The sequence below is a fragment of the Haemorhous mexicanus genome, chromosome 1 (assembly GCF_027477595.1).
Source record: "Haemorhous mexicanus isolate bHaeMex1 chromosome 1, bHaeMex1.pri, whole genome shotgun sequence".
NCBI lineage: Eukaryota > Metazoa > Chordata > Aves > Passeriformes > Fringillidae > Haemorhous > Haemorhous mexicanus.
Genome location: NC_082341.1, coordinates 95017154 through 95032838, shown reverse-complemented (window position 1 = coordinate 95032838; position 15685 = coordinate 95017154). Strand labels below are relative to the sequence as shown.

The window sequence follows — 15685 nt, the reverse complement described above, 5'->3', positions numbered from 1 at the left end:
AGCCAAACAGATGCAATATATGGCTTTTCCTTCACTAAAATGTGCTTTCATAAAAATTTTGGGTACTCTGTCCTTCAGTTTTCCCAGCATACTACATTGCTGCTTTATTAAAAGATTTTTTTAAAAGAACTTTAGGAGGTGTAAAGAAAAATTCTGCCTTATTTTGGGGAGTAGATTTGCTTCCCCTCCTCTAAAAAAATACATATCTTTTTGTAGGAAAGTGAGAAAAAGGTGACCTACAAACCTGAGAAATAATGTTAGCAAATAATATTACCAAGTAGCATCCCTGAAGACATTTTACAGGGTAATGAGGGAATCTAAAGAAAGTTAAAAGAGCAGAAATGAAGGTAAGGCACAACTGAGCTAAAATAATATCAAAATGCATTCAACAGACTTAAATTTGAACTATCAGCTACATTTCATTCAACAGTAAAGAACAGGTAAAGTTTTGTTTATGGAAAACAATATAATCAATGTTGATGCTGCTATTCTCTAAAGTGTATTATTTTCTTTTGCTACAACATGACATGATTTCCCTAACACTGCTACTGAGTATTATATATTGGAAAGCTGTTTACAACTTTTTTCTGCGATCCTGGTAACTTGCTTACTTGGTGGTTTACTAGGCTAGAGAGATAATTAGTCACTCTTGTCCATGGTTATGACACCAAAGGAAGACACTTCAATGAAGTGTTTAAAGTTGGGAGAGCAGCCCTTTTTCAATCCAAGAGTAAAAAATACAGATCAATACTTTCCAGAAGACCAGCCAAATCTGCCAAAGGATATGACTGCCTCTGGAGAAACATCTTTCATTCTCTGATTGCAGAATGAGCCTGTTTGCCCCATGTAATTTCAGAATCTCAAATCACCCTTAGAATATTTGCTAGGTTGACCATGAAATGTTTTAGGAACTGTTTTATTTTCAATTCCTACATATAAGTTGTAATTATAATTTTCTACCAAACTTTTTTTTTCAAATAAGTATTATGGTTCATAAAGGAGTGCTATGAACTGTGTAAACCGAAAACCATAAATGTGACAAAAAAATTGACTTCTCAAGCAAACTGTTTCAGCTGGATTAGCATCATGACATTTAGATATCAGTCCTGTGACTGCTTATCAAATTTCAGAAGAGTCAGAAGATTCAGAGTGCACTGTATTTTTAGGATTAAGTCAGTAATATTTCCTAACAAGTCTGCACTGAAATTATTTTATGAGAATTAGGCTATATAGTTTGGAAAAAGGCAAGTGAAAAAATTTGATATAACATTTGTCCTCACAACTTTATGCAATAATTATTTAGAAAAAAGGTTTAAAAAGATTTTATGCTCCTATTATTATTTCATATTTCAACAGAAGGACTCAATGACTCGGCTGATTCTTATAAACATTTCACCTAGTCTATTAATATTTCTATAAGCAAAAAGTCTATGGTAAAACAGGAACAAAGCAAACATAGGCTCCTTTTTTATGCTCCCTCTCTCCTGCCAAGTACTCTCCCATCCTATACATAATTTTAGCCCTAAGGATTTCCTCAGCCTATTGTGGCTAGCTTAGTCAATAACAATAGCTTTTTTCCCAAGTATTTGTCCTGTCCTGACCACACACAAAATTATTTTAACCAGACATCCTTTGTCAAGGAGTTCCACAGGTCTACTATCTTCTGCACAAAGAACTACTTCACCAAACAAGAAGAATCTGACCTTCACAAACTTAATTTAGTAGTCCTATTTCTGTAGTCCTAATTTTAGTAGTCCACATTTCTGCTGGAATTCCTTTTTCACAGTGCTCCTAATCTTGCAGAACCCTACTACATCTCCCTCAAACCAGCTATTTTTTCCAGGGTGCAGGGGCCCAAATTATTTACTTCTTCAGTAAATTACATTCCTTTTCCCCAGTTCTTGTCCCTCAAGCATTTTACAGTTCAGGATGTACTTTTAGAGATGACAGGAGAACACAATATACTATTCTTTCTACTTATATCTGGTTTGACAAACTCTTCCAGATCTTTTAGCTCTGGTTTAACAAATCACTGGTTAAACCAATCCCTAATGAGAACAGTTCTGCTGTATCTCATACTGGTTACAGGTGTCCAAATTTCTATGTGTACAGACCTTTGAGAGGTAGAAGGAGTAGCAATGGAAGGGATTAAAAGCCTCAAGAATTTACTTACAGGTGACCCTGGAGTTATTCTTGATACCAGCAGAGGCATTTTCTGATCTACTCCACCCTAGAGGGATGAGAGAAATGCCGAGTAAATAGCAACCACAAATCTATCATTAAGCATAAGCAGCATTTAAAAGAAGTAATTGCTTATTTTTTAATTTTTTTTTTAATATGCTGTGTCATCATGGACAGGGTTGGTAGGACTGAATTTTCACCAGTAAATGGGGAATTATGGGTGGGTTGTGGTGTCTTTAAATGTACCAATTTCCAGTAAACTAGACTGAGTGTCTGTTTCAGGCCATATATTTTAATAGGCATAAACAGAAAAAATCGAACATTTTTTGTAACTCTGTGCTTGAAGCAAGCCTAATTTAACACTTGAACTTCCAAGGAAGACAGTTTTCTTATATTTTGTGACTAATGTGCAAGGAATCTGGTAAAATCAAAGCTCCAGACAACTGTACTCCTTAATTCTCTTTACATCACCAATAAATAGTCATATTGAAATGACCAAACTCTCATTTTGATATTATGGCAAATTTATAATACTCTGCTTAAATAGAATTTCAGTGAGGGAATGTAAAAGATTTAAAATAGTCAATTATCAATACTAATATAAATTTTCTTCACAAAATAGTTTTTAAATTTTCAACATGATTTCTAATGGGTATAATTAAATAGAACAGCACAAACTATTTAAATTGTTTTATAATACAGAGGTACAATTTTCCAAAAGTCGATGCCTTAAATTAGGTTTCAAGTTCATATTTCAGCAGCCAAATAGGCAGTGTGCCTTGGATATGAGCCATGCTCATAATATATGCAACTGAAAACCAGAGAACTACTAGATGCTTATTTCTGTAAGCGTTGCTTTAGCACTTAAGGATTAGGCTGCCACTTCTAGAAACTCTCAGTCCACAGGACATTCCTGTTAAATAGACTGCTTTCTCCAAACCATTATACTAAAAAAGTTTTAAAAATCATGAAGTAAAAACATCTTATCTATAAAGCATTTAAAAATAATTAAAAGACCGCTGGTGTACCTTGAGATTAAATCCAAACTTCCCTTCTTCATCTGGTATGATACGCACCAAAAGTAAATCTCCCTCAATTAGGTCATTCTGCAGTATATAGAAAAAGAAAGAAAATTTTCTGAGTTTTAGAAGAAAATATCAGCAAATTAGAAAACAGTGCAACCAAATTTAGAAGTGCTAAACAAAAATACTCTGTGTAAATCCACCTTTGAAACAGGAAGAGGATATGGTTGTAGAATATACCTAATGTAGTAACCTTTCAAAGAGTAAAAATAACAATGTACATCTCAGCATATATTTTCTGGTTGCTCTGTCTTAACATCGTTACTCCCATCTTAGCTTTCCTTCCCAATTGATAAATCCTATATAAGTTCCAATCTGTTGTCATTAAAAGCCTAGGTGCAACATATGAGTAGGAATTATTCTACTCCAAGAACTACGAAGTGACCATTTTTCCCTTGACTTTTCTCCTTTGTGTAGGTGTATTTGCATGCAACAGATCCACAGAAGAATTATGCAACAGAAGGCGGAAGAATTAAAACGTGTCAGCAGCTAACAGACATGTTGGAAATGATAGAACTATTCTAACTAATTTTAGTTAGTTGTTTAATTAATTGTAAGTGCCCTCTTTTAGCCAGAACCCCTCTGGAACAGGCTGGGGAAGAATGATCCACTACCATAACGTTAGCAAGGAACAGCTGCTCTCCAGGCAGATCAGAACTCAAAAGAATGATGTTTACCCATTCCTAAGAGATGCCTGGGATAAAGCAGAGCTTTTCTGCTTTTCAGACAGATAGCAATTTGAGTTAGCTGATCTTTTTTTCCCTTGGAAGAAACAAGATTCAATCATGCAAGGATTTTTATTCCACTAGCAACTTTCCCTGAAGATTCTAGAATGCTGGACACTTTGGAAACCAATGCACTTGGTAAGCTTGTCCATCACACAACCTTGGATAAATGTGAGTAGCAACATGAGGTCTACTCTCATTACTACACAAAATATGCCCATCCTGAAATACAGCCACCACTTTGCCCATTCTCAAACCACAGCTCAGAGTCACAACTCATTCCTAGCTCTGACTTCAAAAGCACACACAAGTGCCCATACCTTATCACAGTAGTACTGACTGGAGTCTTCTGTCAAGCTGCTTTTCGTAACGTTGTCATATGTTTCTAGGAACTGCTTATCCACCCCTTCCAATGGGTAAGGGCCAGAAATGTTGCCAACTCCATTGGGAGACCGAGCCAAGGCTTTAGGTGAGAGACGGGTCAGAGAGCTCCGCGTTGGACTGTTTCCCAATACGTTCCTTTATTTTGAAAGGATAAATATTATAAAGGTACTGTTATCCAGATTTTTAAATTAAAAGATTTAAAAAGAGCAAGTTCTAAGAGTTAAAAGATTTAATACCACTTCTTAGTGGAAGTGCAGGGAAACAGGATTGGAGTGTGTTCTAAGCCTATCATTGATCAGTGGACATCCAGGAAAATATGTTAAAATTCTGGAATAGAAAACCATTTTATGCAAACTATTTGAATGTTAGCAGTGAAAGACACTGTTGTAGTCGTACAGGAATTCACAGTAACACATGGAGAGGGCCAAATAGCAAGGGAAAGGCACTTCACTTGCCAATTCTATCCATGAACAATCTTTTGCTGTGATTCCACTGTCATTCCTGCAAAGCACTTTTTTTTTTTTTTTTTTTTTTAAGATTCCTCCCTCTTACGAATACCATCTCAACCTTATAACCCTGTGGGAGAAGGCAGTTTGCAGAAAAGCCCCAAGGTAAATTATCAGAGAAACAGGAAATGAAGTGAAAATAGAGGTTTAATTGCAGTTAAAATATTGTGTTATTGAGGTAGTTATAGCCACACAAAAGGACCCAGAACTAACTTAGGGTACAGATCTGGCATTCAAGAACTTTAGCATTCGATGATAACAAAAGTCAGTAACTAAAACTCTCAAATCTGGCAATTGGCCAAGTTGCCTGCTGGTGCTCCAGGACTTCCCAAACATTCATTTAGCTACATTCCCTCTTGAAAAGGATGACATACAGTCCTCTCATACAACCAACCCCCTTATTTAATTGGACCAAATTCAAGGATACCATACAGACTAACTGTTCCATCCTTATAATTACTACCTAATGTGAAAATATCAGTCTTGGGGAAAGCTCAAGGTATAGCAACATCACATTTTGACAGTGTTAAAGTGGCAGTAGTACATATCTTGCCAAGTAAACCTTGGCATCAAAATTTGTGAATTCAAACATTTATTTGTGCTTTGGTATTTGTCGATATATGTGAGCTTTTTTGAAACATTTCCAGCAGCCATTTTGAGTTGTCAATGAAGAAGTAATTCTACACTCCAAGGAGTGAAGCTTTTAGCATACAGGACTTGTATTGCAGCAAACTTCAATACTGCAGACAATTGTTTTTCAGCCTGTGAAAATCTGATCACAACAAACGCAAATGTCCTGAAAAATGCCATCAAAGAAATGCATTCCTGCCATAATACCTCTGACTTCCAGTTAGACTATGTGTACTTGGCAAGGGCAATGAGGTATTTCAAGCAACACTTGCAGTACTTTCAGTTACTACAGAAAGTGGCACTTTTTGAATGCGTTCAAAGTTTCAGAATGCTTTGAAGTAGTGAACTATAATTACACTGTCAAAATTCTAGTTTTATGTGATAGCTTACAAGACTTTTCATTATTCTGATGAAGTCAGTGTTAAGCAAGGAGGAGCACTGTATGTAAATACATCCTAATAACTTCTTCAGAACACAGTCCAAAAAAACATTTCACTTACAAGGTGAAATTATAGCCCATGTAATGATTTTTTAATGTAGAAAAGAAATCTAACAATAGCAGAAAAATATTATTTCAGTCAGTGTCATCTGGCACTATATAAAGAGTCACCAAATAAAATTACCAGTGGATTTTTGCATCATTAAACTTTTGTAACAGTTTCTAAACAACTTTTTTTGTTAACAGTGACGAGAGATCTATTACAACTTAAGACTTTCCAAATCCTGACCGCGAAACTTACTTTTTTTTTCAAAAATCTTTACAATCTTCATCGATTTATACATTTGTGTCTTTTAATCATACAAAACCACTATTTTGAAAAACCAGTTAAAGTTATATTATTCCTTATTTTACTTTAAAAAGTAGGAGAAAGTATAAAGAAAACTCACTTTGGTGATTCTTGTTCAGATGACCTGGTAAAAAACCACAAACACAAAAACATTAACATTAAATGAACATAAGTTAAATCTTAAGAAAAAAAAAAAGCTACAACTTAAAAAAAAAAAAAAAAACACCTGCATAAAAGCCAAAAGTTGTGCTCATATTGAATTAAAGACTACTTAACCCTATGGTGAAAGTCTGAATGAGATAACTATGGTGTTTATCAGCTAAAATCCCAGGGCAGCTCTGATCACTCACTTCTGCTTTTGATAGAAGCCCAGTACAGGCAGCACACATCTGCTACTGCAACTCAAACTCTGCAGGAGTTTACACAGGCAATTATTTAGCCAGATACACTACATCATTTTAGAAAGTTTTAGGTGTGGATTACAATGACTACAGATGTCACCAACTGTATTTTGTAAAAGTCAAAATGTGGCAGGATCTTTATGTTTAGGTACCAGAAATGAGCACAGGTGGCTTCAGAAGCTTGACATTTCCAATGCTTATTCTCATGATGTGAGAGCAAAGAAGGTGTTGACAGAAAACTTTGAGACAAAGTATAATGAAAGTAGAAGTGGTTATAGCAATGAGGACAATCTAGAATGGAAAAGAAATCAAAATTTGCACTGCACAGTATTTTCCAATGCATTCAATTAACTTAATCAAAAACCCCCTGAAACAGCAAGCTAAATGATATGACATAAATTAAACAGTAGCAGTGATACTAAGACAAAATTTAAAGTGAGAGTTACCAAAAAAGGTGCTTACACAGCAAAGTTTAAGGCAGATTGGATAATTTTACAAATTCATTTAAGGAGTGACCAAAAATCCTGGAGTGGTATATGTCCATGCTGGAAAAAAATATGTGAAGTAGTTCAGTTTGAAAGTAGACTTGCTGAATTGCCAAGTTATAGGAGGCCATTCCCAGTATACAGTTAAATTTTCAACTCATGCTCTCTAAATCATCCTTAATACTAGGAGTTACATACTACATTTCACTAAAATTACAGTAAAAATAGCACCACTATCAGTCTAGTTAAGATTCCTTGTATGTAATTTGACAATATGAAGAAATACTTCCTTGAGAGGCAGAGACGGTAAGGCTTGATCCCTGAGGAATTTTGGAGGTCTGAGTTCTGTGTACTTTTAATACTTTTAAAACATTAAGCTTTTTCCCCTTTTATTGCAGTCATATCTCACTTCTGATCCCACTGACATCCACCCCCACTCACCCACTAATATCTCTGGTTCTGCTTGTCCACAATCCCTATAGAATTTTTACCCTCCAAGTGTAAGCAGATCCTATGGCAATACAAAGTCACCTGCTGCCTGACCAGCCCACATCTAAATGGGACAAATACTGAACGGTAATCTTAAACTTTTGGGATTTTTTTCCTGCCCAGTCACTGACTTTCACCAATCTTGAGAAACTTTGCATGTTTAAAAACTCATCTCCTACATTACATTTGATTGCATTGTCCAAATATTCTCAAGTGGAAAGAGAGGCAGAGAGGCTGTACAATGACATAAGCCTTATTTCCTTAGGAAGTCACACTAAAAATAAAAAAACATTGAATTTATTTTCATTAAGCCAATGGATTTCCTTGTAAGGCAAAGAACAATGAAACTGTACATCTTTTTTACATTTTGCCACAGGAGTCCTGTAGCTCTATTACCAAATCCTGTGCAGAATCAAATTAACCCTTTCAAGAGTCTTCATCAAAAACTTAAAGACATAGAATTGTGATGACAATTATACAATGCCCTGGTTTTAATATATTATCTCCACTCTGTCTTCCCAAGAGAGAGGTAAAGAGAAAGAAAAAAAAAACAAGTTGTGGTTTCATTCATAGATCTTCTATAAACTTACAGTAAATTTTTCATTATCTCTTCCTTTGGAGACTTGAATGTGGGATACAAATTCTTAGTACTATTTGATGAAGATTTATTTGTTAAATTATTGCACTTTAATTCAAACACATCAGCTCTAAATGATTGAAAATTCTGTAACCTTTTAAATTGGGAGGAAAGATGACCAAATATTTGACCGAGAAAAGAGATCAAATTCAGTGTCTAAAAGAATTCATCAGACACAGTGCAGCTGTGTCTTCCTAAAGTCCTCAGTAGGTCAGCATGCTAGAGCTGCAGAATTTTGCACCCCAACACAGTTAAATAGCATTTCTATCATTTAGTTACTCAGCAATATGATAAAATACCTTAAACATGAATAATTAGGTGATTTGTTTTGGCTACACAGTGTTGCACAGTTTACTAAGCCATCTTCCTCATTTCACAACATACAAGGACTGTATTTTAAGTCAATGAAAGACAACACTCACCAGACCAGCCATTCAACTTTTTCATCAAGGAAGAGAGCCCTTCCTTGCAAGGAGATTAAGCTTTCCATTGGTGCAACAAACAAGCAATCACTTCAAAACTTCAGGTAATTTCTCTTCCTCACTTCACAATATAACTCAAATTATGTCATTTCAATCTTGCATTCAGTGTGTATTGATTTATTGACAATTACCTTTAAATATAGGTCTTTGCTCTGAAAAGTCTAACTCTCCTCTTCTGTCAAAAGGACAGAATGGGAAGGTTTTAAGGAAAGACCCCTCCTCCTCATTTTGGTGTGACCTAGCAGGGAATTTTGCTATTCTGAGAACCAAGGATGATAAACTACAGCAGAATAAAACCCCGAGAGAAAAGGGTCAACTGAAACAATAGCAGTGTAGCAAAACTCCCCCTTTACAAACAACTGAAGGAAACATCTGTAGGTTTTGCCCTTGTGCTGTTCTTGAAGTTCTTAAAGCTTCTTTCATTGTAGCACCTGCAGGGCTGGGGAAAGTGAGTATGCCAGCACTTCCATTATCACCTCTTTTCTGAGGACTCACCATTACAACTGGGGTTTTTTATTCATAAGCAAAATAAGTGGAAGCTACTTGTAGCAACACCTTTCTGCTGCCTTTTAGAGGAATTTATACACAGAATATTCAGCATTTCTGAGAAGAGAATAGCTGTGTAAGGTGTCGTAAGTTTTTTGTACTGCATAATTAAGAGAATCAGTACAGAAAACTTGAGGACTTCATGGCATACACAAGCCTTTCAGTGATTTCCTAGAAATTTCAGTCATTCACATTTGTAGGCTGCTACCATCACTTTTAAAGGGACTCTTTGTTACTTTGCATTGCCTCTATTGACTGTGCCCGGTTTTCTGGCTTGCCAAGAAAGTTTCATGTGTTTTGATACACAGCAACTGCTTGAATTGCTGCAAGGTTTGCCTTATCACAGATTTGCAATTCAACTTTGAGATTTTCCATTTAGATGCAAAATTATTGCATTTTGAACTGGCAAGGAAAGTGCAGTACATTTGAATAGGGATATATATTTAAAAAGCAAAGTTTGCATCTAAGCAAAATATATACATGCACTATTTTCATGTATATTTGGGTGTAAAAGCACGTAAAACTTAAAGTCTATTAGTAGTAGCATTATAATTCTAATTTGAAACCAATTGAAATATTCCCAGCTCCACTGTCTAGTATTAGAATATCTTCCTTGAGAAAGGCTAAAGCACACAAACAAGGACAACAGAATTTTGCGAAATGCAACAGATTTTGTAGAAACAAAGAAATTATCATATCTATGTATGATTAAGTACTAAGGAAAAACAACAGTTTAAAACAAGTGGGGGGTTTCCTAATTTGCAATTTTCTACCCAAAAAGTAGCTACAGGGACCCAGCAGGATAAATCTGAAGACTACTTTTATCGACAGTAAAGCTTTAAAAATTTTCCTCCCATGAAAAATCATATTTTAGTTAAACTAATTATGCGTTCCCATAGTACATTCACCAAAGCTCACTATGCAGCTACAGTAATTGTCTATCAAATGCTAAGCTAAAAGAATTGAACAAATGCAGCATCCGTTCAGGAAATCTATTTTCAGTGCAATACCTTCACCAGATGATGCATCACACTCATACTAGGAACATATGTGCACTTCCAGAAATTCATAGCACAGTGCAAGTGAGTTTCCGTTCTGTATATTAGTTCATCATTTCATTTCCTTCCCCTCCAACTCTGGGGCTGCACACATTATACCATCTGTATCACTAGCAAAAGATAGTTCTACAATGTAAATTGAAAGGTGCTTATAGCTTTGCAAGCATTTCAGACAAAAGTTTATGAAGAGATACATTGCATTTATAACAAGAAGAATTATAGACTCAAAATAATTTATGTTAGAAGGGAACCTGAGAGGTCACATAAACTCTTATTCAAACAATAGACATCAAAGCTAGATGAGGGTATTCGGGTCCTTGCCATGTTTTGAGGTTTTCCAAGGATGGAAATAACTCCACCTTTTTGCTGATGTATAAAAAGGCTTATATAATCAAAATGTGATTCCCCCTCCCCCATTATCTTTGGAGCATCTCCCTAGCTATAACTTGCGTCCAATGCCTCACGTTTTTGCTCTGCATCTCCAAGAAGAGTTGGCTCTATATTCTTGACAAGCCTCTTTTGGCAGAGTAAGGCAACACTGTGACCAACCCCTCCTCGACTCCCCCAGCCTTCTGGTTCACATGCATCATATGCTTGCACCTGTGAATAACTTGCCAGCTTTATCTCATCAATCAATGGATGACTCTAAATATATGATCTATAGCATCTCACCTGTCAGGAAGTTTTTCTTGCTGACTTTTCCTATATCTTATCACTTAGAAATACGTTTTACAATAATCTTTTTTCTGGTTAGACAGAAAATTTCACTAATGTTTTCTGTTAGGCCAGCACATCTACTCTAAAAAAGGACCAAAACACTTGCTCCTACACAATCTGCTGTTCCAAACCAAACAGACGTCTTCAGTTTATTTAATTACAAGGTGAACAGGAGAAACTGAATACAAATCAGATAACAAGACCCTCCTCCACACAGCTTATCAGGTTACTTTTCCAAGCCAATAAGCCAGTTATTTTTTCTCTTTAGCACCTTCTACACTGTGCTGGTTTTGGCTGAGGTAATTTTCTTCACAGTGTCCACTATAGGGCCCTGTTTTGGATTTCTGCTGAACTGTGTTTTGGATTTGTGCAGGGCTGATAATATAGAGATATTTTTGTTATTGCTGAGCAGGGCTTACACAGAGCCAAGGCTATTGCTGCTTTTTATACTGCCATGTTGGTGAGGATGTTTTGGGTGCTTGAGAGGTTGGGAGGAGACACAGCCAGGACAGGTGACCCCAGCTGACCAAAGGGATATTCCAGACCATATGACATCATGCTCAGTGTATAAAGTGGGGAAAAGAAGTAAGAAGGAGGAGAATTTGGAGCGATGGAGTTTGTCTTCCCAAGTTACTGTTATATGTGAGGGGGCCCTGATCTCCCAGAGATGGCTGAACACCTCTCTGCCCATGGGAAGCAGAGAATTAATTCCTGGTTTTGTTTGGCTTCTGTGCATGGCTTTTGCTTTCCCTCTTTAACTGTTTTATCTCAGCCTATGGGCTTTCTAGCTTTTACAATTCTGATTCTCTCTCCCTGAATCCATTGGTGTAGGAATGAGTGAGTGGCTGCATGGTGCTTGGTTGTTGGCTGGGGTTAAACCAATACAAATTTATATATTCTTCCTGACAAGTACCCTTCCCATTCAGCAAAGTGTATTCAAAAACAGGAAGAAAGGCGTTAAGAGGGCAAACAACAGCTATATTAATACTCCAAACTATTTCATCTATGATATAAAAAACAATTAAAAATATTTTAAAAAGCACAAACTAATTAACCTGAATTTACAAGGTCAAAAATAAGCTCTTCTCTTCATATAAGGGAAAGGGGAAACAACTCCTGTACAGGTAACAAAACTAAGATTATTCTGAACTGCCAAAATAAATTACTGCTTGTTTCACTAATCCTTTGCATACAACACCTTCTTTTCTTAAAGAAACCTGAGCTTACTAACATTCAGGTAAGGGGCAGGTGCATGTGCTGGCCACAACACAGGTCTTCCCACAAAGCCACATGAAAACCTTAAGTCCATGAGCAGAGAAGAATGGAGTATACTCCTTTTTCATACGGAATGGTAGAAAACCATGCAGCTTCCCACAGCTGGGTGTTTGGAGGTTAAGAGCATTAAACAACAAAGTGGTTTTCAGTTTTCATTTCTTGACATTTGTTTATTTCTCATTGCCTAGTGAAGGGTGAATATCTGTATCACACCTCATGTACCCAAAGATGCTTGATAAAAAGGTAAGAAAAAATAAAAACAAGAAAAAAATCAAGTCCAAAGATCCATAAATAGTATTTGGTTACATTGGATTTAAATTTTCACAGCAGACCTTGGTATTTCAGGTTCACCAAGTGTTTAAAAAGTGTATTATTGAAAAATTTAAAATTATATTTTTAATTTACACCAAATACCTTAACATAAAGACACCAGTGAAATCATTATAGCAGTTTAAATTTTCACTTATTTACTTGAGGGTAAAGGGCAGGCTAGTTTATTTTAAGGAGTTTTTCTTTTACCTTCTTCTAAGAGATCATGTATGAAGAATCCTACACATATTAAGATGCATTTTAATTTTTTTTTTTTTTTAAGCTACCAATGCCAAGGACCAGACCTTGCACTGGGAATGGCCAGTGCAGCCTCTCAAGAGAAAACCTAATACCTGATGAAAGATCAAGCATATTAAAATACATGATTCCAAAACAACTAGTTTAATGCCCCAGTTAAAACAAAGTTTGATTTGAAGGTTACTGCATAAATCAAGGATGTTTTGGAATTTCCCAACCTGATATTGAAATAAGGTCACATACTTCAGTATGGCTACTTTATTTTTCCTGTACCTTTTCCCCTCAAGTGACACAGCTGCATACAGATCAGAGTGGTGTCAGGGAAGGCAAATCAGCAAAGATGACTTGTTCCTTTACATCTGTGTGTCTCTCCTTATTCCAGATTTGGAAACTGTAGTGGTACCTTTACCAAGACAGACTGCAACAGTGGTAATCTTCAAGCACTATTCCAAGCTAGACAAAGTAAAAATTGCAGTAAAAAAGAATTCCCTGGACAAGTCCATCAGTCTGCCTTTAAAAATAACCAGCTGTGGGTTAAACCTGTTCAATGTGTGGCAAAAGCCCAGGGGAAACATCCATATTTAATACTAAGGATATGCAAGGTAAACTTTTTTCTTACAAAATAGATTTAGCTGATAGGGTAGGATTTCATCCATCAATACAGCATTCATGGAAAGAAAGATTTTACTACATAAACATACTTAATTTCACTTTGCATCTTTCAACAAAGGAAGTGGAGTAAGTAATAACTACTGTAAGACTGCAAAAGGAAAAAAAAACTGGAATGTGGACTAGCAAACTTCAGCGTAGAGAAAAAGTGGTTTTTTTTAAATGGCTACTATTTTACCTCAAGTGTTAAAAAGGAAATTATTAATGACTATTTTACTTCACAAAAACCTAACAGTCAATACAAAAAAGGATCATTTATTCCATTCTTCTTCCAAAGCACAAATTGAATTTAATTACTCAGATTCATGCAGGCATTTTTACATTTATCTGCAGAGTGTCAAATATTATAAACATACGCAAAAAACTGATAATGCATTTGGGATAAGATGCAAGAAAAAAAGCAATGATTTAGTAACTGTGGTAGTAACAGTAAAAATCTCCAGAGTGAGTGATATTACTAAGATTCAGCACAGTCACTAGGTCTCAGAAAATAAATGAATGTTCTATTTTCAAATTTAGAACATCCTTTTTTTCATTGTCTGAGAAAAGGCATGAAGGCAGGCATTTCCACTCCATTCTCAATAGGTATAAGATAACTGAAACAGGAAGGAAAGAAAAAACTACAGGGGAAGAAAAGAAAAAGGAAAATAAAAGAAGTCCTACAATGTGCTAGCTGGCAGGACACAATTTGCCAGTCACAAAACACAGCATGGGAACATAATTTTCTGTCTACAGCTTCTATCCTCATTATCTCTTCTTATGTCTGCCTCTCAGTATTTTTACTCAGAAAATACTTCTAAAAGTGTATCATCTGCAACCCTTAAAACACAGCAAAGACATGGTTTCCTATCTATGACTATTCACAACATTGAAAGGCTTAACTTTTATGTATTATCATGGCTACACTACTGCCATTAGTACTGATAAATTGTATTAAGGTTCAGCTGTCTTCCAGTCAGAAATATAGAAAAATATTTAAAAAAACTTACTACGCTCAAAATACTTAATATACTCAAAAGAGTGACAAAATCCAAATATGCATACAACATGTCAATTTTCTCTTTTTTTTAATTGAAAACTCTCTGCTATAACGTTGCAAAATTATTATTATAGAATTTAAAGAAAATAGTTTCAATCAGAATTTAAAGCTATATTTAGTACCTGCACACTGTCACAGAATCAGGTGAGTCCTATCAGCTTCCATTAAGATATTGCTTCTCAAAATACACCTTGCCTTAAAGTCACTAGGCATCACTAAAAACCATTTTTCTTTTGCAATGCTACAAAGGAACATGCATTTCAACAAACAGCATTCTTCCCAGCTCGAAGTTTTCAAGTAGCTGTTTTCTTCTTGAGACTGAGCAATTATCACATTTGTGATAACCTGGTATTCATGAAGAAATGAGTGTAGTCATACATATAATGTAATACATGAACAAACAAATAATCAGAGTGCACAAAGACAGGTGCTTCAACTGCTGGCAGCAAACCCAGCAGTTGTTAAGGCACTGCAGAGGAGATCAAAGTAGGTCCTTAAGGAATACAGCCAAAAAGCAGACACTGCCTTTAGACAAACCATCAACAGTTCCTCTGAAGAAGAAAAAGATGGATGACCACCAGCATTATGAAGTTCTTGTGTATACTCAAATGCAATACCTCTTTCAACTGACAAGGCTGACCTGATAATGTGGAACATGAGGGAACTCTGAAAAGAGTTCACTAAGTCTTTCTCCCCACAAAAAAGAGTTTCTGACCGGTAGGAAAGGGTTGCAAAAGCTACTAGGAAACAGGATATTACAGTTTTGAACAGACATGCCTTAGTAGTTCTTCTAATTTTATTAACAGCTCAACTACTATGTACTGTTTGATGATGAAGGGTCAGTATGCTTTTGACTTGCATTTTGTGTCACGGCATTTGCAGTATAGCAATTGGTCAAAATAAAGCTTATGGAAACACAACTGTTTGAACTCATTGTAGCATTAAAACTGATTGTGACCGTTTCACACTACAGCTCTTTGGGATTTTTGTTGGGTGCTTTTAAAAAAAATCAAAATAAGCAATG

At 35.7% G+C, this 15685-nt stretch overlaps 1 protein-coding gene across 4 annotated transcripts in view; it reads right to left on the bottom strand.

Moving 5' to 3' along the window:
• PTPN3 (protein tyrosine phosphatase non-receptor type 3) overlaps positions 1 to 15685 on the bottom strand; it is a 161558-nt gene that overhangs the window by 27593 nt on the left and 118280 nt on the right. For all 4 annotated transcript variants that reach the window (XM_059856658.1, XM_059856649.1, XM_059856668.1 and 1 more), the window contains exons 15-18: positions 6397 to 6420; positions 4309 to 4507; positions 3210 to 3287; positions 2174 to 2230 (exon numbers count right to left, since the gene is read on the bottom strand). In XM_059856658.1, the coding sequence (XP_059712641.1) occupies positions 2174 to 2230; positions 3210 to 3287; positions 4309 to 4507; positions 6397 to 6420 (358 nt within the window). The remainder of the gene's footprint in view (positions 1 to 2173; positions 2231 to 3209; positions 3288 to 4308; positions 4508 to 6396; positions 6421 to 15685) is intronic.